The 27,837-nt window shown below is 43.9% G+C and overlaps 2 protein-coding genes across 2 annotated transcripts in view; one reads left to right on the top strand and one right to left on the bottom strand.

Annotated features, from left to right (window-relative positions):
- LOC137629437 (uncharacterized) overlaps positions 1-27,837 on the top strand; it is a 319,508-nt gene that overhangs the window by 43,753 nt on the left and 247,918 nt on the right. The window contains exons 4-5 of the mRNA XM_068360702.1: positions 4,146-4,224; positions 26,836-27,042. Of these exons, the coding sequence (XP_068216803.1) occupies positions 4,146-4,224; positions 26,836-27,042 (286 nt within the window). The remainder of the gene's footprint in view (positions 1-4,145; positions 4,225-26,835; positions 27,043-27,837) is intronic.
- On the bottom strand, positions 15,450-16,520 carry LOC137614655 (uncharacterized; the record flags this gene model as incomplete). Its single annotated transcript, XM_068344350.1, has 2 exons — positions 15,993-16,520; positions 15,450-15,881 (listed from the first exon to the last, which is right to left on the bottom strand). Coding segments are annotated over exons 1-2 (960 nt in total), but the record flags the coding sequence as incomplete, so codon positions are not given.

The raw sequence follows: 27,837 nt of genomic DNA, 5'->3' as shown, positions 1-27,837 counted from the left end.
TTGTTCAAGTTCGCAAGGGACCTCCTCATTTGGTCAAAGATCGAAAGCTCACGCTGGTAACGAGGCTCATTCAGGGCGATATGAATGTCATGGCAGATCGCCTCAGCCGTAAGGGTCAGGCCTTCCCCACAGAGTGGACCCTTCACAAGAATGTTTGCAGCAGACTTTGGGCCCTGTGGGGTCAGCCAACCATAGTTCTATTCGCTACCTCGATGACCAAGAAGCTCCTCTTGTATTGTTCTCCGATTCCAGACCCAGCAGCAGTTCGCGTGGATGCCTTTCTGCTGGATTGGTCCCATCTCAACCTGTATGCATTCCCGCCGTTCAAGATTGTCAACAGGGTACTTCAGAAGTTCGCCTCTCACAAAGGGACACGGTTGACGTTGGTTGCTCCCCTCTGACCCGCGAGAGAAGGGTTCACCGAGGTACTGCAATGACTGGTCGACGTTCCCAGGACTCTTCCTCCTAGAGTGGACCTTCTGCGTCAACCTCACGTAAAGAAGGTACACCCAAACCTCCACGCTCTTCGTCTGACTGCCTTCAGTCTATCGAAAGTCTCTCAAGAACTAGAGGCTTTTCGAAGGAGGCAGCCAGAACGATTGCCAGAGCAAGGACGACATCCACTCTCAGAGTCTATCAGTCTTAATGGGAAGTCTTCCGAAGCTGGTGCAAGGCCAATGCAGTTTTCCTCAACCAGTACCACTGTAACCCAGATTGCTGACTTCCTGTTACATCTAAGGAACGTAAAATCCCTATCAGCTCCTACGATCAAGGGTTACAGAAGTATGTTGGCAGCGGTTTTCCGCCACAGAGGCTTGGATCTTTCCTCCAACAAAGATCTACAGGACCTCCTTAGGTCTGTTGAGACCTCAAAGGAACGTCGGTTGTCCACTCCAGGCTGGAATCTAGACGTGGTCCTAAGGTTCCTAATGTCATCAGGATTTGAACCGTTCCAATCAGCCTCTTTTAAGGACCTCACATTAGAAACTTTTCCTCGTGTGCTTAGCAACAGGTAAAAGAGTAAGTGAGATCCACGCCTTCAGCAGGAACATAGGTTTCACATCTGAAACGGCTACATGTTCCTTGCGGCTCGGTTTTTTTGGCTAAAACGAGCTTCCTTCCCGTCCTTACCCTAAGTCGTTCGAGATCCCAAGCCTGTCCAACATGGTGGGGAACGAACTAGAGAGAGTACTTTGCCCTGTTAGAGCTCTTAAGTACTATCTAAGAAGGTCAAAACCATTACGAGGACAATCAGAAGCCTTATGGTGTGCTATCAAGAAGCCTTCTCTACCAATGTCTAAGAACTCAGTTTCTTACTACATCAGGCTTCTGATTAGAGAAGCAAATTCTCATCTGAAGGAAGAAGACCTTGCTTTGCTGAAGGTAAGGACACATGAAGTGAGAGCTGTGGCTACTTCAGTGGCCTTCAAACAAAACCGTTCTCTGCAGAGTGTTATGGATGCAACCTATTGGAGAAGCAAGTCAGTGTTCGCATCATTCTATCTCAAAGATGTCCAGTCTCTTTACGAGTACTGCTACACCCTGGGTCCATTCGTAGCAACGAATGCAGTAGTAGGCGAGGGCTCAGCCACTACATTCCCATAATTCCATAACTTTTTAACCTTTCTCTTGAATACTTTTTATGGGTTGTTCGGTCGGCTAAGAAGCCTTCCACATCCTTGTTGATTTGGCGGGTGGTCAATTCTTTCTTGAGAAGCGCCGAGGTTAAAGGTTGTGATGAGGTCCTTTAGTATGGGTTGCAGCCCTGTATACTTTAGCACCTTTGGGTTGATTCAGCCTCCAAGAGGAACGCTGCGCTCAGTAAGGAAGACGAACTTAAAAAAGAGACAGAGTAACGGTTCAATTCGACTTCCTTACCAGGTACTTATTATTTCATTGTTATTTGAGATAACTGTTATATGAAATATGGGATACTTAGCTATCCTTTAATCTTGTACACTGGTTTTCACCCACCCCCCTGGGTGTGAATCAGCTACATGATTATCGGGTAAGTTTAATATTGAAAAATGTTATTTTCATTAGTAAAATAAATTTTTGAATATACTTACCCGATAATCATGATTTAATTGACCCTCCCTTCCTCCCCATAGAGAACCAGTGGGACCGAGGAATAATTGAGGAGGTGTCAACAAGAAGTACTTGAGTACCTGGCCACAGGTGGCGCTGGTAAGTACACCCCCTTCTAGTATTGTGATAGCTGGCGTATCCCTCCATAGAATTCTGTCGGGCAACGGAGTTGACAGCTACATGATTATCGGGTAAGTATATTCAAAAATTTATTTTACTAATGAAAATAACATTTTTCCCCATTGGAGCCTTAGGGCTTATAGCATCCTGCTTTTCTATCTAGGGTTGTAGCTTAGCAAGTAATGATAATGATAAACCAAACTGCACAAAACTACCTAAAGAATTGGGAAAAAAGTATTTAATTTCCTAAGTGCGGTGATAAAAGCTGACCAAAACCAGACATGAGTTGATATGTCTGAGGCCCTTGTTCAGCAGTGGACTAAAAAGGGCTGCATTTGTTGGTGTTGATGTTCTTGATATACATATACATTTATCTTTATATATTTTATATCAATACACGGTTTCAATTGAAATTGCCCAAACTCAGTTGGGTAAGTTAGGGGTATAAAATTAAATTGTTCCCATAGCCTTTAAATGTGAGTTTGATATCTTTTCACTTTTATCGATATGAGAGATAATAATGAGAAAATCAGTAACTCACAATTTTTATCACCTTGTTAGGTACTGTCTTGGTATGCAATCTCAAAGTCGTGCTTTTGCTTTGGTATGCGATCTCACCTGATAGTAGCGATCTCACCCAACTTCACGGCGAAGCAAGAACCATTAGATTTTCTAAAATATATATATACAGTATATATATATATATATATATATATATATATATATATATATATATATATATATATATATATATATATATATATATATATATATTGGGAATAGTTATTTAACAAATAATAATCAATCATTGGTGTTAGCGTGGAAAGCTCAACATTACCGCTTGCCTGTATATACGGAGCTTGATGTTTCTATTTTATTGCGAGCGCATGACAAAGCAAGAACCATTAGATTTTCTATTATTCTTGTTTTTTTTTTTTTTTACCTATTAAAAATATTGCGATTGCATACTAAATTAAAAGAATAATTTCTGAGATCACGCCATAAATGAGATCGCATACCAAAACAGCACTCTTTGTTATTGTATTTTCTCTATTACATGGGACTCTTTTGTGAATTATGAAACATGTTCAAAGTGATATTCCCTCCCTAGCTTGTAGCTCTCCCACCCCCCTGCAACAGGATCCCCTCCATCCTGTATTTATTGGAATAGGTATTGTTTGAAGGGAAGGGTTTCTGGAATTAAACCTTACATGAGCTATGCAATTCTTTTCCAACACATCGGCTTCTTGAGCTACGGGTTCGACTACTATGTAGTTTGGGAAAAGAGTATAACTTAATCAAGGCCCCTATTCCTTACCCTTCGTTTCATCGAAGGGGCAACTGTCTACTGGAAAGTTAGGGGACATGGTTAGCCATCTAGTTATTTTAGTTTCAATCATGTTATCCTCATCCAAGTTTCTCTTTTCTTCCTATATAAAGGTGGACTGAGCCTTTAAATAGGAAGATTTGGTCTTATCATTTCATATTCAAGGATCAGTGACTAACAGTCAGAACTGACTATTGTCGAACCAACGTGGATATTACTTTTTTACTAGTAAGCTATGTTGGGGAGGAAGGTAGACTCTCTCCTTGAGGATGCTAATGAATTAATATTTCCAATTGTGAATTTTATATTCCAAATGAGCAAATTCAAGGCTGAACATAGCTAAATTTGATGTAATAATATAGGTAACCCTGAATCGTGTCACAAGCGTCATTATCACAAGGGTTATTAGCCTGTGTCAAATTTCTTTTCCCTATCGCATTCTGTTTTAAAGCAATTTTTGTCCACTTAATCTTCATTTTAACATCTAATCTAGAGAAAATTTTATTCTCCTAAATTAGGAATGAATTATTTAACAAAAATATATTAACTACTATATTTATGATATTTGATTTTTATTGTGATTCCGATATGCCCATTCTCTTACATATAGGATGTCTTGACCATGGTGGAAGAATTGTACCCCGGTCCTTATTACCACTGGACGGCTGGTTATTACCATAACACAACAGGTAAGGGTGCAACTTTGATAAGTAATCTTTATTTCCATGAATTAATAAAGGGATTTTGACGAAGGAAAAATCTATTTCTGGGCGAGAGACCTGTGCCGCCCAGTGAAATGCTCCTTTTACATCATTTCTAAGTTAAAAACTGGTATGAAATTACCAGAGAAAAAAGTTGCATAGGAATGCCAGGTTGAACCCAGCTCGCTCACCTATAAAGGTGTCGGTATAAAAATACTGGGGCGTGATATATCACAGCCAGAGGTCTCGCACCATTTAGATATCTCCTCTTCAATATCCCCATACAGCGAGGTGCCATTCAACATCCACTACCGAATGCTACTACCACCAACTCAACCCACGCCAGTGACGTCACTCCTCTTAGCACCCAAGTTTGGGCCCATGCTGGGAGGGTTCACTGGGCGGCACAGGTCTCTCGCCCAGAAATAGATTTTTCCTTTGTCAAAATCCCTTTTATGGGCTCTACCTGTGCTGCTCCATGAAATTGTACATGAGAAATGGTCCCAAAACTTGGAACAAATACCTGAGGGGAAGTAAATTAGAGACAAAATAACACAAAAAACATGGTTTTATTCAAAGAATTAGGACATACTAGGCATCCAGTGAATAAAAACTTCCTTAACATAAAGGAATGGTAAGCAATAATGCAGCAAAAAATCTCAAACTAAGGGATGACAAGTGAATGCAAAGTAAAATAACAAACTGCAAGATCAAAATTAATTTACAATCCTGAGGGTAAAAACAACAAAACTCAACTCGTGGGAGAGTAAGACTATAAAAGGGATTTTGACGTAGGAAAAATCTATTTCTGGGCGAGGGACCTGTGCCGCCCAGTGAATAAGCTCCATTTAGCACTTATTCTTAGGTAATTTACTGCTAAATATACCAGAGAAAAAATGTAAAGGAGTGCTAGGTTAACTAGCTCGCTCACCTATTGGTGTCGGTATAAAATTGGGCGAATAATCCAGAGGTCCCGCACTATTTAGATTCATCCACGACAAATACCCCAATAGAGGAGAGCCGTTCAACCTCACTCGGCACCACCAACTCTGCATCCGCTCAGAACCCAACTCCTTAGCACCCAAAGTTTGGGGACTCCAAGGGAGAGGAGCTGGGAGGGTTCACTGGGCGGCACAGGTCCCTCGCCCAGAAATAGATTTTTCCTACGTCAAAATCCCTTTTCTGGGCTCGAACCTGTGCCGCCCAGTGAATATATACAAGAGAAATGTCACCAAACTTGCAAAATAAAGGAAAAATCATAAGCGTAAGGGAAAAACAAGTTGCTTTAATCAGAGATGAGTGCCAAAAACAATTATAAGGGTATCTTAAAAGGAACATAAATCCACTTGGTAGAACAATTGACAAATAAGGTAAGGTATAATAATGCCGTGAGTGATAATATATACAGATACTCAGGAGTTAAAAATTTACAAATATAATAACAGTATTCAGGTGCGAAACCAACGAATACAAATAGGGTATAAATAAGGCAGGTAAGAGGGAGAGATAAAGTGACAAGGAATTAACCTGTGAGTTACCTGGGAGTAACTACGCTCCCTGCAGCTACTGTAGAAAATTTTAAGGCTTCCAGATGTTTAAGGTAGTGTTTCTTGAACACTGACGGAGATTTCCACCCTGTATACCTGGAAAGGTCCGTAAAATTCATGTGGTGAAAAAAGTTCACCGAAGTAGCAACCGCTCTGATATCATGTGCAAGAGGAAAAGAGTCAGGGCTAGCTTGTTTAATAAAATACAAAATTTGTTGCCTGATCCCTTTAATGGTAATGGTACCACCTTGTTCTCTAACGAATAGAGGCCCCGAGGAGATAGAGGAGGTCCGGGATAAATAAGACCTAAGAGTAGTAACAGGGCACAGAGACGGATCTTGCGTGAGAGGGACGATTTTCCAGGAGGACCATCTGTTCTGAGGGTCTTCGTTCTTAGCCAAAAAGAATTTGTTAGCTGAAAGAAGGACCTCTCCCGAAGGAAGGAACTCAATATGACCCGGGTCTCTCGATAAGGCTGCCAGTTCAGAAATTCTTGCCCCGGAAGCCAAGCTCACCAGGAAAAGTGTTTTCCTGAGAAGGGGAATGTAATCACACGAACTGTTAATGGTATCAGAAGCCAATTTGAGTACATCATTAAGGAACCAGGTCACCGGGGTAGGACGAGTAACCGGTTTCAGTCTGGCACAGGCTTTCGGAATTGAAGCTAACAAAGAGTCGGTTAAGTCTATGTTAAAACCCACTAGGAAGATCTTTTTCAAAGCAGATTTAATAGTGGTAATAGTATTGGCTGCCAGACCTGATTCTAATGAAGATCTAAAGAAAGTGACTGTAAGGTTCAAGTTCATACAGTGCACGTCTGAGTCTATCAAAAATTTTGCCAACTTTTTAACTGCAGAGTCATACTGGCGGATGGTGGAATCCCGTTTATCTGATTCTAGGAACAGGGTGTTTTGAGGATCAATATTGGCACCATACATGGCCGCAAACTTCATGAAGTCCATAAAGTTAGGGCGCTCTGAATGTTTGAGAAAGCGTACACAACGCGTGTTTGTACTATCTGAGACAGAACCGGATTGGGTATCGGGTGAGGATATAGTCTCAACTCTCGCAGGAGAGGATACCAGTTGCTCTTGGGCCAGTTGGGTGCGACCAAGGCTACTTGTCCCTTGAAGGATCTCAGTTTGTCTAGGACTTTCAGTAAAAGATTCACCGGGGGAAAGAGATAAATCTTCTCCCAGATGTCCCAATTCTGTGACATGGCGTCTGTGGCGTAAGCCTGAGGGTCTAGATTGGGAGCCACATATACTCTCAATTTGTGGTTGGACTCCATGGCGAAGAGGTCCACTTGGAGACCGGGAACCCGAGAGAGAATCCACCGAAATGACTTTAGATCGAGTGACCATTCCGATTCTAGAGGGGAGGTCCGGGACAGGGCGTCTGCCACTACATTCCGGACTCCCGCCAGGTGGACAGCTGAAAGATGCCAACGGTTCGAGGCTGCTAGGGAGAATATGGCTACTAGAACATGGTTCAGAGGCCCTGACTTTGACCCGCCTCTGTTGAGGCAGCGGACCACCACTTCGCTGTCGAGGACCAGACGAAGGTGTTGTCTCTTGGGTAGAGCGAGACGTTTCAGGGTTAGAAGAACTGCCATGGCCTCCAGCACATTGATGTGAAATTGGCGGAATAAGGGAGACCAAAGACCTTGAACTTTCCTGAGCTGAGAATAGCCGCCCCAACCTGATAGGGATGCGTCCGTGTGAATGATTAACTTCGGAGGCGGAAATCGAAAGGGAACTGACTTTGACAGACTGTTGGCTCTTGTCCAAGGAAGAAGTCTTTCCCGTAGAATGGGAGGAAGGCGGACTTTCCTGTCCCGGAGCTTCCGGTTCGCCCTCGAACGCCAGACATGATTGATATCTTTCAATTTTGCCTTCAGAAGTAGATCCGTCACTGAGGCAACCTGAAGGGACCCCAGAATCCTCTCTTGGAGTCGTCTGGAACTTACTTTGTCTTTGAGAAAGCGTTTGGTGTTCCTTGCAATCTCTAACCTCTTGGGTTTGGGAAGACACAGAGTATGAGATATAAGATCCCATTGCAGGCCGAGCCATTGGAACTTTGATTTCGGAAGAAGACGGGACTTCTTGAAGTTGATCTGGAAGCCTAGAGATTGAAGATATTGGATGACTTTGTGAGTGGCTTTTAGGCAATTTTGGGAGGTGTCTGACCAAATGAGCCAGTCGTCCAGATAGGCTACTACTTGAATCCCCTGATTTCTGAGTTCCTGAACAGCGACTTCTGCTAACTTTGTGAAGATCCTTGGGGTGATGTTGAGCCCGAAAGGCATCACCTTGAAGGAGTAATTTTTGTCCCCTAAGCGGAAGCCTAGATACGGACGGAAGTGTCTCGCTATCGGGACGTGATAATAGGCGTCTGTAAGATCGATAGAGGTGGTGACGGCCCCACGGGGAAGTAAGGTCCGCACCTGCGAGACGGTAAGCATTCGAAACTTGTCGCATTGAATGGACAAGTTGAGAAGGGATAGGTCTAGAATCACTCTTCTCTTGTCTGAATCCTTCTTCGGGACACTGAACAGCCGACCTTGAAACTTCAGGTGTTTCGTTTCCTGTATGGCGTTCTTTTGTAACAGATCCTGGACAAATTCGACTAGGTCCGGAGTGGAATGTTGATGAAATTTGTTCGGAGGAGGAGGCCCTTGAATCCAACTCCACCCCAGTCCCTTGGAGATGATACTGAAAGCCCAGGGACTGAACCTCCATTTGTTGCGGAAGGCATAGAGCCTCCCCCCTACCTGCTGCACCTCAGTATTGGTTTGAGGAGTTGCCTCCACGTCCGCCTCGGAAGTTCTTTCCCTTGCGAAAGAATCTTCCCCTGCCTCTGTTCTGGTTAGAACCACGGTGGTAGCCTCTACCTCTATTATAACTCTGGGAAGAGCTATGAGCCTCATAAGACTGGTTAAAGGCAGGAGAAGTGGTGGAGGCACCGGAAAGCTGGCTCTTAGGGAGCAGAACGGTGACATAGTCGTCCGAAGGAGCCTGAGAGGTGGAAGGCTGTGCAGGGGCAACGGGAGATGGAGGAAGAGGCAGTCGGAAATTGGACGAACCACTCTGCTGTTGCCTGAACTGGGTGGAGGTATATGGGCGGAGCTTCTTCCTACCCCGGGCTTGGTAATTTGCGGGGTCATATTTTCGTTTAGGAGTCAAACCCCAACGGGCTTTAAGGCTCTGATTGACTCTAGTGGCCTCTGCCAAGACCTCCTCTACAAGATCCTCAGGGAAGAGATTTGAACCCCAACAGGAGGACCGGATAAGCTTATTAGGCTCGTGCCTAATAGTCGCCTCAGCCAGGACGTGTTTGCGACACCTGCGTTTAGCAATAGCGAAGTCATAAAGGTCGTAGTATAATGACTGCAACGTAGCCTTATTGAGAGACTTAAAGATACTCTCAGTATCATAAGTCAAGGCTATCGACTCCGTGGACGTGGCCAAGTTCAGAGTACGGCCAACACGTAGGCGGGAATCATACTCCTGTTTAATGAGGGATTCCGGGAGACGGGGAAGCCGCTCACTAAACATTACTGAAGCACAGTCTGCTGCTAGTTTGCCAGAGGTAAAGTTGGTATGGACATTGTCCCAACACTCAATGCCTGAAGGAAGAAGGAGGGAGATTGGATCCACCTCTCGGATGGGAGGCAAGGGCTTCTCCTCCAGAGCATATTGGAAAGCAAGCTCTGCTACCTTATTGACGCATGGAGTCACGGTGTTTTTGTCCATTAAGAACATTGTGAAGGAGCTCTTATAAGGCGTCAACATGGTGTTGGTGCAGCCAATGTCATTCAGGAATCTGGCCCAAACAGATTGGGCTTGCTCTTTTGGGAAGATGACCGTCTCTTTGGGGACCTTGTCTAACCGAACCAAAGCTTCCTCGGTAAGCCTGGCATAACCATGAAATGGAAATGCCAGACCAGGAGGAAAGAATTCAAAGTCCTCTAGAGGACGAGTGCCAAGACCCTCCAAAGTTAACATTCCGTCTGAGAACGGGGAATGAAGAGCCATACGCCAAGGATTATTCTTGGCTAACGGCGGGAGCTTAGAGGCATCCGGGATGAGAGAGCTTTGGACTCGCTCCGGAGCACCTTGCTCTAATGCCCCAAGTCTCTGACCGATGTTAGAGAACATCGTGTCCATCTTGGACTGCATTTCTGATACCAACTTAGCCTGCATCTCCGACACGATGCGAAGCATGGCTGATTCGGAAAGGCCCGGGCTAGCAGCAGGAGTGGCGGAATGAACTCCCGGGTCGTGAGACTTAGAGGAGGAGCCAGAAGCCTTAGATGACGGGTTTGTATTCTGCTTAGAACTTTGGGAAGCCTTGTGAGGCTTACGAGCTTTAGGTAAGGTTCTAGATGTAGACTTATCCTTGGGGGGAACCGGGTGTGATCGTTGAGACGAATCACGGTCCCTAGAAAAACCATGAAAGGAAGAGCGATGAGATGAAGAAGAAAGAGCGGGGCTGAGGATAGGAATCTCAGCGCCGGAAACACCTGCCTCACTTACCACCCTACCTGTATCCGGATCATCCAATAACATGGGTTCAACGTCCAGGTTCATGGAGGCAACATTGTCTTCCAGATCTCCGGGGGCGTCCGACGGATCCTGCTCTGGATCAATGAACCCCGCTATGGTGGCATCAATGTGGGCAATGATGGGAGCTGCAACATGCCTAGCCACAGCGGCTGAAGACTTGGCGTTGGGATAAATCATGGAACAGTAGTCCTCGGATAGGACGTACGGCCGCTTGGACTTCACGTTCCGGGCAAAACCACCAACCCACACTTTCAGTGTGGCCCGAGCCGCAGACTTTTGCTCCAGGGATGCCTGAAATAATAGTGGGAATTATAAAAGGGAAGACTCCCAGTGGTCCTTCAAGACCATAGAGATCTTACTAAGTAGTGTATGTATACCAAAAAAGGTAAGATAAATAAGAAGGCAACATAGCCAACGGGACTCACCGAGTCAGATCCAAGGGTGGTGATGAGGTCAAAACAGACCACACAGTTATCCGGGTGCCTTACCACGACGTCCTCCAGCTGAACTCCGCAGAGGGCGTGAGACCGACATACGGTATGGCCACAGGGCTGATGCAGAACAGCCGCACAGGCCGTCGTCTGACAATGCACCATCTATAAAAAGAATAGTATATGAGAAACTGTAATTCTCTTAAGTAGGGGTGGGTCCGGAGGACCCGGGCCTAACATAAGTCTAACACAAGATTAGAGCTTAACTGTAATATTCTTAAGTAGGGGCGGGTCCGGAGGACCCGGGCCTAAACATAAGTCTAACTTAAGACTAAAGTATAGCAATCCATTCCGGTCGAGCCGGGAGCATAAAAAGGATGCAACAACAAGGAATTAAGACACATGGTGTCTGATTTCCCGGGGCGAGGATAAGCCCCGGGCCGGGAAATAAAAGTATATCCATAAACCAAATCGTATAGGAACTCCGGGATAGTACATACATACATATACCAAAGGCACTTCCCCCAATTTTGGGGGGTAGCCGACAACAACAAGAAACAAAACAAAAAAGGGGACCTCTACTCTCTACGTTCCTCCAGCCTAACCAGGAACTCAGCCGAGTTCAGCTGGTACTGCTAGGGTGCCACAGCCCAACCTCCCACATTTCCACCACAGATGAAGCTTCATACTGCTGAGTCCCCTACTGCTGCCACCTCCGCGGTCATCTAAGGCACCGGAGGAAGCAGCAGGGCCTACCGGAACTGCGTCACAATCGCTCGCCATTCATTCCTATTTCTAGCACGCTCTCTTGCCTCTCTCACATCTATCCTCCTATCACCCAGAGCTTTCTTCACACCATCCATCCACCCAAACCTTGGCCTTCCTCTTGTACTTCTCCCATCAACTCTTGCATTCATCACCTTCTTTAGCAGACAGCCATTTTCCATTCTCTCAACATGGCCAAACCACCTCAACACATTCATATCCACTCTAGCCGCTAACTCATTTCTTACACCCGTTCTCACCCTCACCACTTCGTTCCTAACCCTATCTACTCGAGATACACCAGCCATACTCCTCAGACACTTCATCTCAAACACATTCAATTTCTGTCTCTCCATCACTTTCATTCCCCACAACTCCGATCCATACATCACAGTTGGTACAATCACTTTCTCATATAGAACTCTCTTTACATTCATGCCCAACCCTCTATTTTTTACTACTCCCTTAACTGCCCCCAACACTTTGCAACCTTCATTCACTCTCTGACGTACATCTGCTTCCACTCCACCATTTGCTGCAACAACAGACCCCAAGTACTTAAACTGATCCACCTCCTCAAGTAACTCTCCATTCAACATGACATTCAACCTTGCACCACCTTCCCTTCTCGTACATCTCATAACCTTACTCTTACCCACATTAACTCTCAACTTCCTTCTCTCACACACCCTTCCAAATTCTGTCACTAGTCGGTCAAGCTTCTCCTCTGTGTCTGCTACCAGTACAGTATCATCCGCAAACAACAACTGATTTACCTCCCATTCATGATCATTCTCGCCTACCAGTTTTAATCCTCGTCCAAGCACTCGAGCATTCACCTCTCTCACCACTCCATCAACATACAAGTTAAACAACCACGGCGACATCACACATCCCTGTCTCAGCCCCACTCTCACCGGAAACCAATCGCTCACTTCATTTCCTATTCTAACACATGCTTTACTACCTTTGTAGAAACTTTTCACTGCTTGCAACAACCTTCCACCAACTCCATATAACCTCATCACATTCCACATTGCTTCCCTATCAACTCTATCATATGCTTTCTCCAGATCCATAAACGCAACATACACCTCCTTACCTTTTGCTAAATATTTCTCGCATATCTGCCTAACTGTAAAAATCTGATTCATACAACCCCTACCTCTTCTAAAACCACCCTGTACTTCCAAGATTGCATTCTCTGTTTTATCCTTAATCCTATTAATCAGTACTCTACCATACACTTTTCCAACTACACTCAACAAACTAATACCTCTTGAGTTACAACACTCATGCACATCTCCCTTACCCTTATATAGTGGTACAATACATGCACAGACCCAATCTACTGGTACCATTGACAACACAAAACACACATTAAACAATCTCACCAACCATTCAAGTACAGTCACACCCCCTTCCTTCAACATCTCAGCTTTCACACCATCCATACCAGATGCTTTTCCTACTCTCGTTTCATCTAGTGCTCTCCTCACTTCCTCTATTGTAATCTCTCTCTCATTCTCATCTCCCATCACTGGCACTTCAACACCTGGAACAGCAATTATATCTGCCTCCCTATCATCCTCAACATATATAATCATATATAATCATAGGAACTGTTATAAATTAATAGGGGGCGGAACTGTAGATAAGAACCGCCAACCGAACCCAGAGGGTTTCGTATAACATAAACAAGTGTGATAAGTGAATATAAAATAGGGTGCACCGGGATCCAACTCTGTTGACCGGTGGCCAACCAGACTAGACAGAGACGAACCCGCCGGGACACCCGGAGGACAAAGTCCATAAACACTGAACTACCCCCTCTAAAAGGAGGGAAGGCAACGGTCCCCTAGGGGAGGGGGGGAGAGAAGCCTAGCCGCCCACCTAGCGAGAGGGGGAGCTTGGGGGAGGATCACGTGATACGGAGCAGCAGGGCTACCAACTGACGATCCCCAACCAGACAGATCAAACGGAGTAATAGCACAAATATTCATTATAATAGTGATAGCGTTGAAAAATTATATAAATATACACATAAAAATTTTGGGCAAGGTATGCAACATAATAAATAAATCACAAAGGACACACCTGATGGCTTTTAAAATAACATTGCCGCCTAGTAACGAAGGTCGGCAGCCATAACGATACGTAACTGATATCGGCCCTAAAATTGAACCACGAGGGTTCTAAACGCTAAATAATGAATATCCACAATAACAAATAAAATTTAATAATAAAAATAATACACATAGTAACACCGCGAGTGAAACTAAAAGCTCTCAAAACAGGAGTACCAACTGTAAGTGGAATCAAGCAAGATCGATATGAACGAAGAGAATAAACTCCTATAATTTCAATATTAAACGATCTAGGTTGCTCAAAACACAGCAAAACAAAGCTTGGTACTTAACTTAGACGGTGTCCCCTGGGAAACCGACGAAGAAGCCATAATCCAGTGGAAAATAAGCGAAATACGAGAGTACAACAAAAAAGCGGGTTACAACACCGGCGTGCTAAAAGGAGTTGGGTTCTGAGCGGATGCAGAGTTGGTGGTGCCGAGTGAGGTTGAACGGCTCTCCTCTATTGGGGTATTTGTCGTGGATGAATCTAAATAGTGCGGGACCTCTGGATTATACGCCCAATTTTATACCGACACCAATAGGTGAGCGAGCTAGTTAACCTAGCACTCCTTTACATTTTTTCTCTGGTATATTTAGCAGTAAATTACCTAAGAATAAGTGCTAAATGGAGCTTATTCACTGGGTGGCACAGGTTCGAGCCCAGAAATAGGCATGATAAAAATAAAATTACACCATAAGGGTGTAGCTCAGGTAAAAACAAAACCAAAAACTAACGTAGGGACAATAAGTAAGGCAGGTAGGAGGAAGGAGGATAGAGCAAGACATTGTGATTAAGACTCATTACTTTCAGGAGGAACCACATTCCCTGCTGCCACTGTAGCAAATTTTAAGGATTCCAAAGGTTTTGAATAGTGGCGTCTAAAAACTGTCAGAGACTTCCAGCCTGTATATTTCGTAAGTGCATCAAAGTTCATGTGGTGAAAGTAATTAACTGAAGTAGCTACAGCTCGTATATCATGAACGTGAGGGAATGATTCAGGGTTAGCCTGTTTATTAAATTTAGAATTTGTTGTCTGATTCCTTTCAGGGTGATGGTTCCTCCGTTTTCTCTAATGAATAAGGGCCCTGAGGACTTGATGGAAGTTCTATTTAAGTAGGCTTTCAGAGTGTTAACTGGACATGAAGGATCCTGAGGAAGTGGAACAATCTTCCAGGGGGACCATCTGTTCTGGGGGTCTTCATTTTTAGCTAAGAAAACTTTGTCAGGGGAGAGAAGGACTTCCCCTGACGAGAGAAATTCAATATGACCTGGATCTCTAGTCAAGGCTGAAAGTTCTGAAATTCTGGCGCCAGAAGCTAGGCTCATTAGGAATAGGGTTTTCCTCAATAACTGTATGTAATTACAAGATTCGTTAAGAGTGTCAGAGGCCAACTTAAGGACATCATTCAGAAACCAGGAAACTGAGCCAGGGCGAGCTGATGGTTTCAATCTGGCGTAGGCTCTCGGGATTGATGAGAAGTATGAATCCGTAAGGTCAATATTAAAATCAATATGGAAAATCTTTTTCAAGGCTGATTTAATTGTAGTAATTGTATTGGCCGCTAGGCCTGATTCAAATAGAGTTCTGAAGAAGGTTGCTGTCAGATTCATAGTCATCATCTCAACCTTCGAGTTCCTTAAAAACTTTGCAAGTGTTTTAACAGCCGAGTCATATTGTCGAAGGGTGGATTCCCTTTTATCTGATTCTAAAAACAGGGTATTTTGAGGATCAATATCTGCACCTCTCTGAGCTGCAAATTTCATGAGTCCATAAAGTTAGGGCACTCTGAATTTTTGAGGAAGCGAATACATTGCGAGTTTGTACTACTTGTGTTAGTATTGGATTGGGTATCTGTCGAGGGTGGAGACCCAGTTCCACCAGCAGGGGAAGCCAATTGCTCTTGGGCCAATTGGGGGCTACTAGAGCAACCTGGCCTTTGAAAGTTCTGAATTTGTCTAGCACTTTCATCAACAGGTTTATTGGTGGGAATAAGTAAATTTTCTCCCAAGTGTTCCAATCTAACGACATTGCGTCTGTGGCATAAGCCTGAGGGTCCAGGTTGGGGGCTACGTAACACTCTAGTTTGTGGTTGGACTCTGTTGCAAACAGGTCTACCTGGAGACCCGGGACCTGAGATAAGATCCATTTGAATGATTTTAGGTCCAGTGACCACTCCGACTCCAGCGGAGTTGTCCTCGAAAGTGCGTCCGCCACTACATTCCGCACTCCCGCTAGATGGACTGCCGACAAATGCCACTTGTTCGATGCTGCCTTGGAAAATATTGCTAACATCACATGATTTATGTGGCCTGACTTGGAGCCTCCTCTGTTTATGCAGTGGACTATGACTGCGCTGTCTAGGACCAATCTTATATGTTGGGTCTTGGCTGGGGTCAGTCGTTTTAGAGTTAGGAATACCGCCATGGCCTCCAAGACATTGATATGGAGTTGGCGGAATACTGTCGACCATAGTCCTTGGACTTTCCTGTACTGGGAGTATCCCCCCCAGCCTGTTAAGGAGGCGTCTGTGTGAATGACGAGTCTTGGGGACGGGTATTGTAAGGGAACTGACTTTTCCAGACTTTTGACCTTTGTCCATGGGTGAAGTCTCTTCCTCACATTTGGTGGAAGTCGAGCTCTTTTGTCTTGATATTTCCCGTTTGCCCTGGAGCACCATACTTGATTTATGTCCTTCAGTCTGGCCTTCAGTAGGATATCTGTCACAGAGGCGAACTGCAAGGAGCCCAGGATTCTCTCTTGATTTCTCCTTGACGTCAATTTGTCCTTGAGAAAACGTTTTGTGTTCTTTGCTATTTCTGCCCTCTTGGCTTTGGGGAGACATAGCGTATGAGAACGTAGATCCCATTGTAATCCCAGCCATTGGAACTTGGTCTCCGGGACCAGGCGAGATTTCTCGAAGTTGATCTGGAATCCCAACTGTTGAAGGAATTTTAACACTCTGTTCGTTACCGTGAGGCAATTCTCGACGTCTGACCAGATAAGCCAGTCGTCCAGGTAAGCTACTATTTGAATTCCTTGGGTTCGGAGTTCTTGGATTACTGTCTCTGCCAGTTTGGTAAATATCCTGGGTGCTATGTTGAGCCTGAATGGCATTACTTTGAATGCATAGGCTTGGTTGCCTAGTTTGAAGCCTAGAAACGGGCGAAAATGCCTTGCTATCGGAACGTGATAGTAGGCATCTGTAAGATCTATAGAGGTGGTGACGGCCCCACGGGGAAGTAAGGTCCGCACCTGAGAGACGGTTAACATGTGGAACTTGTCGCATCGAATATAAGAGTTCAGACGGGACAGGTCCAGGATTACTCTTCGCTTGTCTGAGTTTCTTTGGCACGCTGAACAAGCGACCTTGAAATTTTAAGTGATTTACCTCTTTGATTGTGTTCTTTTGCAATAGATCGGTTGCATACAAGGCTAGCTCCTTCTTTGGAAGTTGATGGAAACTGTTTGGTGGAAGGGGCCCTTCTATTCAACTCCACCCCAGACCTTTGGAAATTATGCTGAAAGCCCAATTGCTCAACTTCCAACGGTTCTGAAAGATGTAGAGTCTTCCCCCTACCCGAGGATTTTCAATGGTTCGTTGTCGATTTGCCTCCTCGGCCTCCGCGGAACCCTCTGCCTCGGGGGAAAGCCTTCCGCTACCTCTGTTGCGAATAGTACCCCTCGCACCTGAGTCTCTGGGGCGTTTGTAACCCTGGAAGGCACCCTGGATTTCATAGGCGGGGTTAAAGGCAGGGGAGGTAGCATACGAGGTCGTTGCTACCTGGCTTGAGGGACCAACACATACTGCTGTTGGGGTTGTCCCTTCGAAGTAGACGGCTGACTACCCTGCGACACCGGGATGGTTTGGACCAACTGAAGTGGTTGTCGATTTTGGGAGGATTGGAAGGGCCTTAACCTCCTCCTACCTCGAGAGTGGGTTCCGGCTCGCTCAAACTTTCGTTTGGGGACTAGGCCCCACCGAACCTTGAGGCTTTGGTTGACCCTTGCAACCTCGCTGAGGACGTTGTTAACCAGATCCTCCTGGAACAAGTCAGGACCCCAAATCGGGGCTTTAATGAGCTTGTTAGGCTCATGTCTGATGGTGGCCTCAGACAAGACGTGTCTACGGCAATGACGTTTGGCTGCGAGGAAGTCGTAGGCATCAGTTAGCAAGGTCTGAAGCAGGGATTTGGTTAGAACCATAAAGAGGGGCTCCTCCCCGTACATTACGGAGGTCATCTCAGCCATTGTAGCTGAGTTAATAGACCTGCTGAGCCTGGCCCGGGCTTCGAACTTGAGGCGGATCAAAGAATCCGGGAGCCTGGGAAGACGTTCGCTGAACTGTGTGGAAGCATAGTCAGCGCTTAGTTTGCCCGTCGTGGAGGTGGCTGGGGCGTTATGCCAACACTCGTGATCTCCTGGGAACAGGAGGGAGGTTAGGTCCGTTTCCCGCAGTTGCGGTAACGGTTTATCCTCATTGATGGGCTATGTCCATTATTTTGGTGACACACAAAGTGGGGGTTTGCTCGTCTACCACGAACATCGTGTAAGAGCTTTTGTGGGGTGTGAGCATGGTGTTCACACATTCCCACTCGTTCAGTGCTTGAACCCAGGTAGACTGAGCCTGTTCCTTCGGGTAGATCACCTTCTCCTTGGGAACTTTGTCTAGTCTAACGAGAGCTTCCTCGGTCAAATGAGCAAAACCGGGGAAGGGGAATTGGAGACCCGGCGGGAACTCGAAGTCCTCGATAGGCCGGGTACCACATCCCTCGATGGTCAGCATGCCATCTTTGAAAGGAGAGTGCAAAGCCATTCTCCATGGGTTGTTCTTGGTGAACTCTGGGAGCTTGGAGGCGTCCGGGATGGCGTACTGCTGTTGTTGTGGCAGCCCTGAACGCATGAGGCTCTCCACGAGACTCTCATTGTTCTGCATCCTCTCAGTGAGGGACGTCATCATGGACCAAATCTGATCCAGTAGTTTGCTGGAAAAGGCGTCCAGATCAAAGGGAGCCACCGGGGTGGTTGTGGAGGCTGTCTTCGTTCTCGACCCATGAGAAGAAGAAGAGGCGACAGCTGAGTCTTTGGGGACTCTAGAAGAGGAAGCCTTGACTGACTTCGGAGATTTGGAAGACTTACGGGTTTTTAGCAAAGGCCTGCGTTGAGCCTTAACCTTCGGGGTAACCGGACGAGGCCTGGTATCAGCCCCGTGTTTCCCCGGGAAACCCTGAAAAGAAGAATTAGCTGATGAAGGAGAGAAAGACAGACTAAGGAGAGGAATCTTAGCCCGGGACCCACCTGCCTCACCTACCTCCCTACCTAGCTCCGGCTCGTCGAGAGCCATAGGCTCGATGTCGAGGTTGATGGCCGCGACGTCCTCCACTATAGCTTCACCCATCATCTCCTGGTCCTCAGTTAGGAGCAAGGCTTTGTTGATGTTGGGTATGATGGGGTCCGCCACATCCTTGGGGACCGCAGCCGAAGTCTTGGCATTGGGGTAAATCAAATTGCACCACTCCTCGGACAAAACGTACGGTTTCTTAGCCTTGACGTTGCGGGCGAACTCGCCGACCCAGACCTTAAGGGTCGCCAGGTCCGAGCTCTTAAAAGACTGAGAGCTCTGAAAGAAAGTAGGCCGTTAATAGTGGCAAGTGACTTCAACAAAGGAAGTGTAAACATGTAGGTCGTGATAAACAGGTTCATTCGATCAGAGGAAACAATGGAAATAACATAAAATCCCAAAGATTAAAACTAAATAAATCTAGTCAGTAACGATAGGGACACCTACCGAGTCCGAGGTGAGCGTAGAGACCAGCCCGTAGCAGACTAAACAGTTGTCCGGGTGCTAAACGATCAAGTCGTCCACTTGGACAGCACAGTGGGAATGCGACCTACACACATCGTGGCCGCACGCTTGTTGGAGTACGGCCGCACATGCTGTCATCTTACAGCGGACCACCTGTAAATATAAAGATACATAAGTATCCCATAGTAGGTTAGGATCCCAAGGGGGGTTATGATCCCAAGGGGAGCCCGGGGGCTCCGGGTACTAAAATTAAACTGGCATCAAGCCGGGCTAGAACTAAGAATAACATTACAAACCGTTATAGTAATCGGTAGAAAACACTTAGTATAGGTAAACATTAGCAAATCCGCATATAGTTATGATCATTCAAAAAGAGTATCATCAAGAATGTGGGGAGGTATACTATCCCGTCAGTACCGGGGAAGTATAGAATACATTATAATAATATTGACGCTTGATTATATAGTTGGCTCCGGGGAGACAACTGAGGGGGGCCCCGGGGGTCACCACTAGCCTACCGGGGTAGGCGAGTCGAAAAAAGGGGGGAGGGGGGAGCCAAAGACTCATCGCTGGTCACAAGGACCTTAACAAACAAAGCAATAAAGCAATAATAAAACTCTTTAAAACTCAAAAGGTAAAAACTCTACGCGATTCCCCGCTAATAACATTGTGACTACCATCGTCTAGGTTCCGTGGGGTGCGGAACGTCAAGGAGGGAATCACGCTGGAAAAAACCTAATACACAGCTGAGATATCCCCAGCCGATCGATGGCCAATCAGAGCGGCGGAGGAAAAATGGCTACGAAAGGCAGGTAACTGAGCGTACTAGATTAAAAAGCCTCGCTAGTCGTTCTCGGCTCCGACTAGGGGAAGGAGTCAGTAGGTATCCCGGGAGAGGGATGGGAGGGGTGGGTAGGGGGAAACTGGGGAACGAGAGGACTCGACCCGTAAGGCAAAACAGCTGACTCCAATGTCTCTGAGAGACGTGAGGTATCCCTGGAGTGGGGATGGGGGTATGGGGGGGCCATACACCGATAGGGGGAGAGAAGGGAGCAAGAACTAGCCAATAAGGGAGCTTGAGGCGATCACGTGGGACTGAGGGAGGGCAGGAGTACCAACCTGACCGATGGAACCTTGAAAATAACAAACGGAATGATCATAAACGGATAATAAAAAGTGTAATAAAATAATGTGACACATTGAACTAGGTTATAAGGCATGCGTAAGCTAAAATAAAATAGTAAGAGAGGGACGCAGGGGAAGGCAGGGAGAAAAACGAGCCGAGCCTTCCAGCACGGGTAGGAGCCGAGCTGGACAGGGGGGCCAACATAACACTACATTGGGTAGATGCCGATCGGTAGGATAACAAAACTAAAATAAAACTAAAAACTGCCCCGCGAGAGTCCCACTCGAACTAAAGCAATAAACAAAGAGGTGGTAAAGAGAAAACACTGGGTAAAAAACGCAATAACGCGGTAGCAAAACCAACTAGGAACGCGCCCGAGGGCGAGCAAGCAAGCCAACCTAAAGTTCAAAAACTATGATACGTAGAATAATATCATAATAACATAATAACAGGGTGTAATCGGTGATAAATCCCTGTGAAACAGGTTCGAAACGAAAAACAATCAGTATAGAAGACTAATTGTAAGATGTTAAGAACGAGTGAAGGAGGTAGCAAGCCAGCATGGTGGCCGCGAAGCGGGGCCAACGAATGGTGAAACAACAAAAACTGTAATAGAATTAAAAATAAGGGCGATGCTACCTCCAAAAGCTCAAAACTCATAGATCTGGTACTTAACTTAGATGGGGAGACATTGGTATCCGACATCGTTCACAAAAGCGTAGAAAATATCACCGAAAAACACCGTAGCGAAAACACACAGCTAACAGCAAGATGCTATGAAAAAGGAGTGACGTCACTGGCGTGGGTTGAGTTGGTGGTAGTAGCGTTCGGTAGTGGGTGTTGAACGGCACCTCGCTGTATGGGGATATTGAAGAGGAGATATCTAAATGGTGCGAGACCTCTGGTTGTGATTTATCACGCCCCAGTATTATTATACCGACACCTTTATAGGTGAGCGAGCTGGGTTCAACCTGGCATTCCTATGCAACTTTTTTCTCTGGTAATTTCATAGCAGTTTTTACCTTAGAAATGATGTAAAAGGAGTATTTCACAGAGCGGCACAGGTAGAGCCCAGAAAATATTTTTTGGCTAGATTTTTTTGTGCTTACTGTATATTTACTTTTTAACCTATTGGTAATTCATTTGCTATTTGTAACTGTAAGGAATGTAGACATTAGAGGTATGGGGTAGATAAATGAAAATATCGAAGGTCTTATATTTACCTGAGATTCTCTGTAAATGTTTATATCACTTAATTTTGCGTAAGCAAGAATGATAGACTTTGTGCCAAAAAATCCAAATACTATATTGTAAATGATGCATATAATATAGGGAAATACATTTCACTTTTTATTTTGTAATGAATATCATAGGTATTGGGGTAATATAAGACACTACTCATGATTCAACTGTTGTTCATGTATGGAATTTAATGAAGATAGTTTTATCTGCAATATTTAAAACTTCATGTCAGTGTCCACATTGCCTTTTCTTTCTTATTGTTGAGGTTGATTTTAATTTCTAGTGAATTGCTGATCATCCTCTTTTGAGAAAATGTTTATAGACTCATTCATGCTGTTAATACTAATACTGAAGATCTCAAACACGCCTTCCATTCTACAAAGCACTTAGCCCCTTCTCCACCCAAGCTAGGACCAAGGAGGGCCAGGCAATGGCTGTTGACTCAGCAGATAGACCTGTAGGCTCCCCCAAACGCCCCATCTTTAGCTCATAAGGATGGTGAGTTTACAGCAACCAAAGGGAGTAGCTACCAAAGGAAGTAGTCTGGAGTTCACCAGTCAGGGACGTTACTGCATCGGCCACCACAACCCTTAAATTTCCTTAGTGTTATTTGCGCTATCAGATTCAGCAGAGATAAGATTCCCTAGGGGGAAATTCATTACCATTAGGATCATACTGAAAAATGCAGTGAGGAATGACATATCAAGTAATCCTAGTCTGTTGTCAATCCAAATTATGAGTAAAACGACTGGATTTGAAATTATTTGTGGATAGGTTTGCAGGAAATTACTGAATTGGAGAATCTTGTTGATGCAACCCAAGCCGTGTGTTAGTGACTCAGGTACAACTTGATGTGCATTTCCTTTTTCACTCTATATTTAAAATGTAACAGGTTTGTAATTTGTCAGATAGCCTTTTTCAAGTTGATTTCTCATTACTGTATTATTAGTAGATTGTGAGGTTTAAGACCGAGTGGGTAGTCTTGATTCTAGTATCCCTCCACTCGTTAAAGTGAGGGCTTCTCATCTGTTTCATATTGCTTATGTGGATGGCATGTCATATCGTATGATTTCTTTAAACTCCGAAGAGGTGAACGAAGTCAATCGTTTTCATCCTGTTTTAGATAGTGTACAATGTTCGCTTGCAAGCTCGGCCACTGTGTTGTCTCACAATAGTGTTAACAAGGGTAATGTAGGTGGTGGTTTATCCAAAACCAAAGCAAGTGTTCGCACTCCTGCAGCTCCCCCCCCCCCCCCTGGCAAATGGTAAACAAACCAAGTAATCAGCTGATTTTCACATTCTCCTAAAAATGAGAAAGGGTAAAATGAAGTGAAAGACAATGAAAGTGAAAAAGTATCACCTTTTCATTCATTGTGTAACCATGTTGCTAAGATATACTCTAATGAATTGATTAAGTTTGAAAGTCTCTTATTCTACCAATTCCGAAAAGTGGCTACTTCCGAAACAGTTTACATGCCTCAACTCTACATGTTTGTTTTGGATAAATTAAACAAAAGAAGATCAATATGTTGGATTCAGAAAAAAGCTGGTGTTTCAGGTTTGCATTTTATGCTTAGACCTTCTTTAACACAGTCATGTGCTAATTTGTACAAGACTTGCTAATTACCTGGCCCTGTCTTGGATTGTAATTTAGTAATAAATTTTTTTCCAATTATTGTGCCTTACAAAAGAAAATCTTTTATTTGAAGGTTATGCAAGTTGGATAGCTAGAGATATTATATGTAGGTAATCGTATGGGGAGTGTAATTGAATCACTTTCCTTGGTGTTGTTTCTAATCCCATAGAAGAGAAATTTGAAGGACAAAAGTATTTGGATGTAGCTCTAGATTATCTAACTTGCTTAGATGAAACTGTGTCAGATGAGACCTCAGAAGCATTTTCAACCTTTGTGGGGTTTGGGTTCAGTATCAGAGACAAAAACAAAAATTAATTTCCTCTATTTTGGGACTCGTGTTAGATGGCGTGGACATTGATAAAGTAGTTGCTCAAGTAAAGAACAGAACCGAAACTGATGACCTAAGGTTAGTCTCCAGGAATACGTAACCTTCCAATAACAGGTTAGATTTCTCAAACTCAGACATTTTTGTTCAAGAGATACATACATACATACATATACCAAGGCACTTCCCCCAATTTTGGGGGTTAGCCGACATCAACAAATGAAACAAAACAAAAAAGGGGACCTCTACTCTCTACGTTCCACCAGCCTAAGCAGGGACTCAACCGAGTTCAGCTGGTACTGCTAGGGGGCCACAGCCCACCCTCCCCCATTATCCACCACAGATGAAGCTTCATAATGCTATATCCCCTACTGATGCTACCTCCGCGGTCATCTAAGGCACCAGAGGAAGCAGCAGGGCCTACCGGAACTGCGTCACAATCGCTCGCCATTCATTCCTATTTCTAGCACGTTCCCTTGCCTCTCTCACATCTATCCTCCTATCACCCAGAGCTTTCTTCACTCCATCCATCCACACAAGAGATAGCACAAAAAATTTTTGTTACAGTCGACGTTCCAGAAGAATTGCCAACGGAACTCAAAAACCTTATCATAAGAACAGTATGACAATCTCCTCAGTAGGGGGAAGACTGTCCTACTTTTGCCCGGTTGGGAAAGACTACAGGCCGACCAGTTGGTATTGATTGGCCTCTTTAAGTATTAAAAACAGTTACCTTTATTTTGTATTAAATACAATAGTTGGTTCACTTTTATAAGGGTTAGTCTAAGAATGCACCAATAACTATAATTAGCTAGCTACGTCTTGTTAAAACTTTATCAAATGAGTTTCCAGTGAACAGCGGAGTACTCCAGGAGAATGTGTTGGCACCTATGTTGTTTATACTCCTCATGGATTTTGTAATGCGTAGAACAGTCGGAGATGGTGGAGTCTGGCAACAGCCAAGAGGGTTAGTGAAGTCCATGCCTTCAGTAAGAACGTTGGTTTTCAGGATAGCAAAGCTGTCTGTTCATTGCAGTTGGGTTTTTTCGCCAAGAATGAGCGCCCTTCGCAACCTTGGCCTAAGGCTTTTGAAATTCCAAGATGTGCTTTTGGTAGCCTATTAGAAACTTTCCTGCCCGTAGGTCTGCTGGACTGGTGTTTGAGACCCGCTTAAGCTCGATGGTTTCTTGTAGTGTCTCTAACCTTGCCATCCTTGTGAGCTAGGGATGGCGGGGTTTGGGGGAGACTATAGATCTACTTGCTGGGTCATCAGCAGCCACTGCCTGGCTCTCCCTGATCCTAGCTTGGGTGGAGACAGGGTTAACCTCTGATGCATTGTCCTGCAAGGGTATTCTCACTGTCCCTTGCCTCTGCCATTAATGAGTAACCTTTAGATCTTTAAGGTGTCCTTTTGGAATGATTTTCCATTCCCTGTTTAATTTGTTACTCAGGCATCTGGGATTAGACATTTACTTTTTGGTATTATAACAGATATATTTAAGCTTGTCTGTATTGACCACCAGTAATCAAGTCGACTTGTAAGGATTGGGATGTGGTTTTGCATATGTAGTAAGTTCAATTTTTAATCTTAGGGCTTTGACCTATAAATCTAACGGTGAAATGCATAGTAATCTACAATTATCTTTCAAGGTGGGCTTTGAGAGCTGAAATTGATAGTCGTTTTAATTTGCATACAGAGCTAATTTGTTTTAAGACGAAGAGTCCAGTACAATTTCCTTGTTCTGTTCCCGTTATCAGAAATTGATATAAGTATTTCATCTGAGAATAGTAGTTCTTGTTGAGTACAAGATGTTCTGTATACTTTGAACAAGATACGAGCACTGCAGGCAGTACAACTAATTGACCAGGTGAGATTGGAATATCAACTCATCATCTTTCCATAAGGCGTTGTATCTCCGTGTTGAAGATTTTAGGCTCGGGAACTCGCCAAGTTTGGATCAAAATCTTGTATAAACATTGTAGATTAAGGTCCTAGATATTCGGAGTAATCCTACATCTCATAAAAGTTGCAGAAAGATTTCTTTGGCAAAGACTTCTAGAGACAGTTCAATAACATACCTGTTTAGTATTAGATGGATATCTTCAGAAATCTTGTCTCTCATATCGAGATTATTGGCCTTTATGTCCTATAGCGGCTGCTGCTGTTACCTTCTAAATTTGCTAAACAAAATTAAGATATAGATTTATTTTTCATTATTCCAATTATTGTTAGAAAACCATTTGGAGATTATGGAAATCTGGAAACGAGTGTAGGTCATTTGTAGGTTGATTGAATGGAGGACTGGAAAAAGGGGTAGGGGGTTGGGTGTTGATTTTTTGGGAGGTCTGGAACTATTAGGAAAAGGTTTTTGAGATCTTCCCATTAAATTCTAATCCTATTGAATCTCTAATTCTAATTGGGTTATGCATTTCAAATTTTTATTGACCTATCTATTTATAATACTGATGTCCCATCTCCATCAGAGTGCGGGAGTCAGCAATATAAACATCGGGGATCATAGAAATAAGCAGAATTTTGATGATAGAATTTTACTTTCTATACTCCCCTGATGTTCATATACATGCGTACCTGCTTCCCCACTGACTTTTAATGTTAAGGAATAGGGAATACTTGTGACTTACCATTAACTGCTAGATTGTCTCACTACTTTACTGGAGGCTTGTATATTTTAAAAGGAAATAAAATTGGAACATTTTGAAGGGATATTTGGGACAAACAACAATAATATGGTCTTATGGAGAAGCAATATGTACATGAGGTGAGTATAGAAATGAAAAATTATATTATTAAAATTCTGTTTTTATGCATGTTGGCCAACATACCTAGGGGATATGTGCACTGTACAGTATAGGGGCTTGAATAGTCTTTGCTGAAGTGATGAATTTTTATTGAAAAAGTTAATTTTAGACTTATTTTCTTATGGCACAGACTAAGTGATATTCTTGATAGTCTATTTCTCTTGTCGGTTTGAATGAGCTAATATTTGAATGTTACTTTTCTTAGTTGATAGTAGATGGATTTGGGTGGACCAAGGCTATGGCAGCATACAAACTGTGGCTGACGTTAATTTCGACATGAATCCGTACCATGAGACCCTCCTCGAATCTCCACCAAGTCAACCAGGACAATGTTTGATCCTGATTGCCGGTCAAGGTCTGAGAATCAGGCTGTGTACAAACTCGCACAGATTAATCTGTTCAAGAAAACATCGTAAGTTTTAAATATGTACACAGTTCTTTATAAATCTTTAGATTATTTTTTATGTAACAACGGACAATGGCATATTTGCAGTTTTAAACTAATATTTTTATGTATTGCAAACATAAATGAATATTTACTCTTTTTCTTTAATCCATCTTATCTATCTATAGTGCCATTCTAACATGACTACAACATTATAATTTTATATGCATTTTGAAATTGTTCTCACTTAACACAAATTTGACCATGTGAAGAATGTAATTCATAGGAAAAAATATTTGGATGAGAAGGAATTTATTTAGCTTTAGAATGTGTAGAATATGCAACTCAATGACAACTTTGAGGGATAACTTAAAGGCAGAGCTGTAGAATAATAATGTTATTCAGTTTTAGTATTATCATAGAAAAATTTGCTTGTTTTCTTGTGTGCAATTTAAATTATTTTCAGGAAACTATGATTATATTCATAAGGCTTCTCTCTCAAAGCATGGTTCAATATCACCGTACTGTATACCCTAAATCTAAAAATTTTCTGCTTTATTTCCTTTAAAAAGGCTTATTCCTGTAGCACAGTAATGAGATGATGGCAATAACCCTGTCCTTGGTATGCTGCAACCCTTCTGTCTTTTCAGTCTTCTCTTCAACCTTACGCTGTATCTGTGTGTACCCCACTCCAGATTGGGTGGTTTTTGCGATTTATTTATTATTGATGATTAGAGATGTGTCCTTGTGGATTTTTTATTAATGTCTCGGAGAGTTATTCTAGGGAGTCATTGCTGCGAAGTCATGATCCTCATTCTCTTT

The sequence above is a fragment of the Palaemon carinicauda genome, chromosome 2 (assembly GCF_036898095.1).
Source record: "Palaemon carinicauda isolate YSFRI2023 chromosome 2, ASM3689809v2, whole genome shotgun sequence".
NCBI classification, from domain to species: domain Eukaryota; kingdom Metazoa; phylum Arthropoda; class Malacostraca; order Decapoda; family Palaemonidae; genus Palaemon; species Palaemon carinicauda.
The sequence above is the reverse complement of the archived record's forward strand: the minus strand, read 5'-3'. Positions and strand labels throughout refer to the sequence as shown.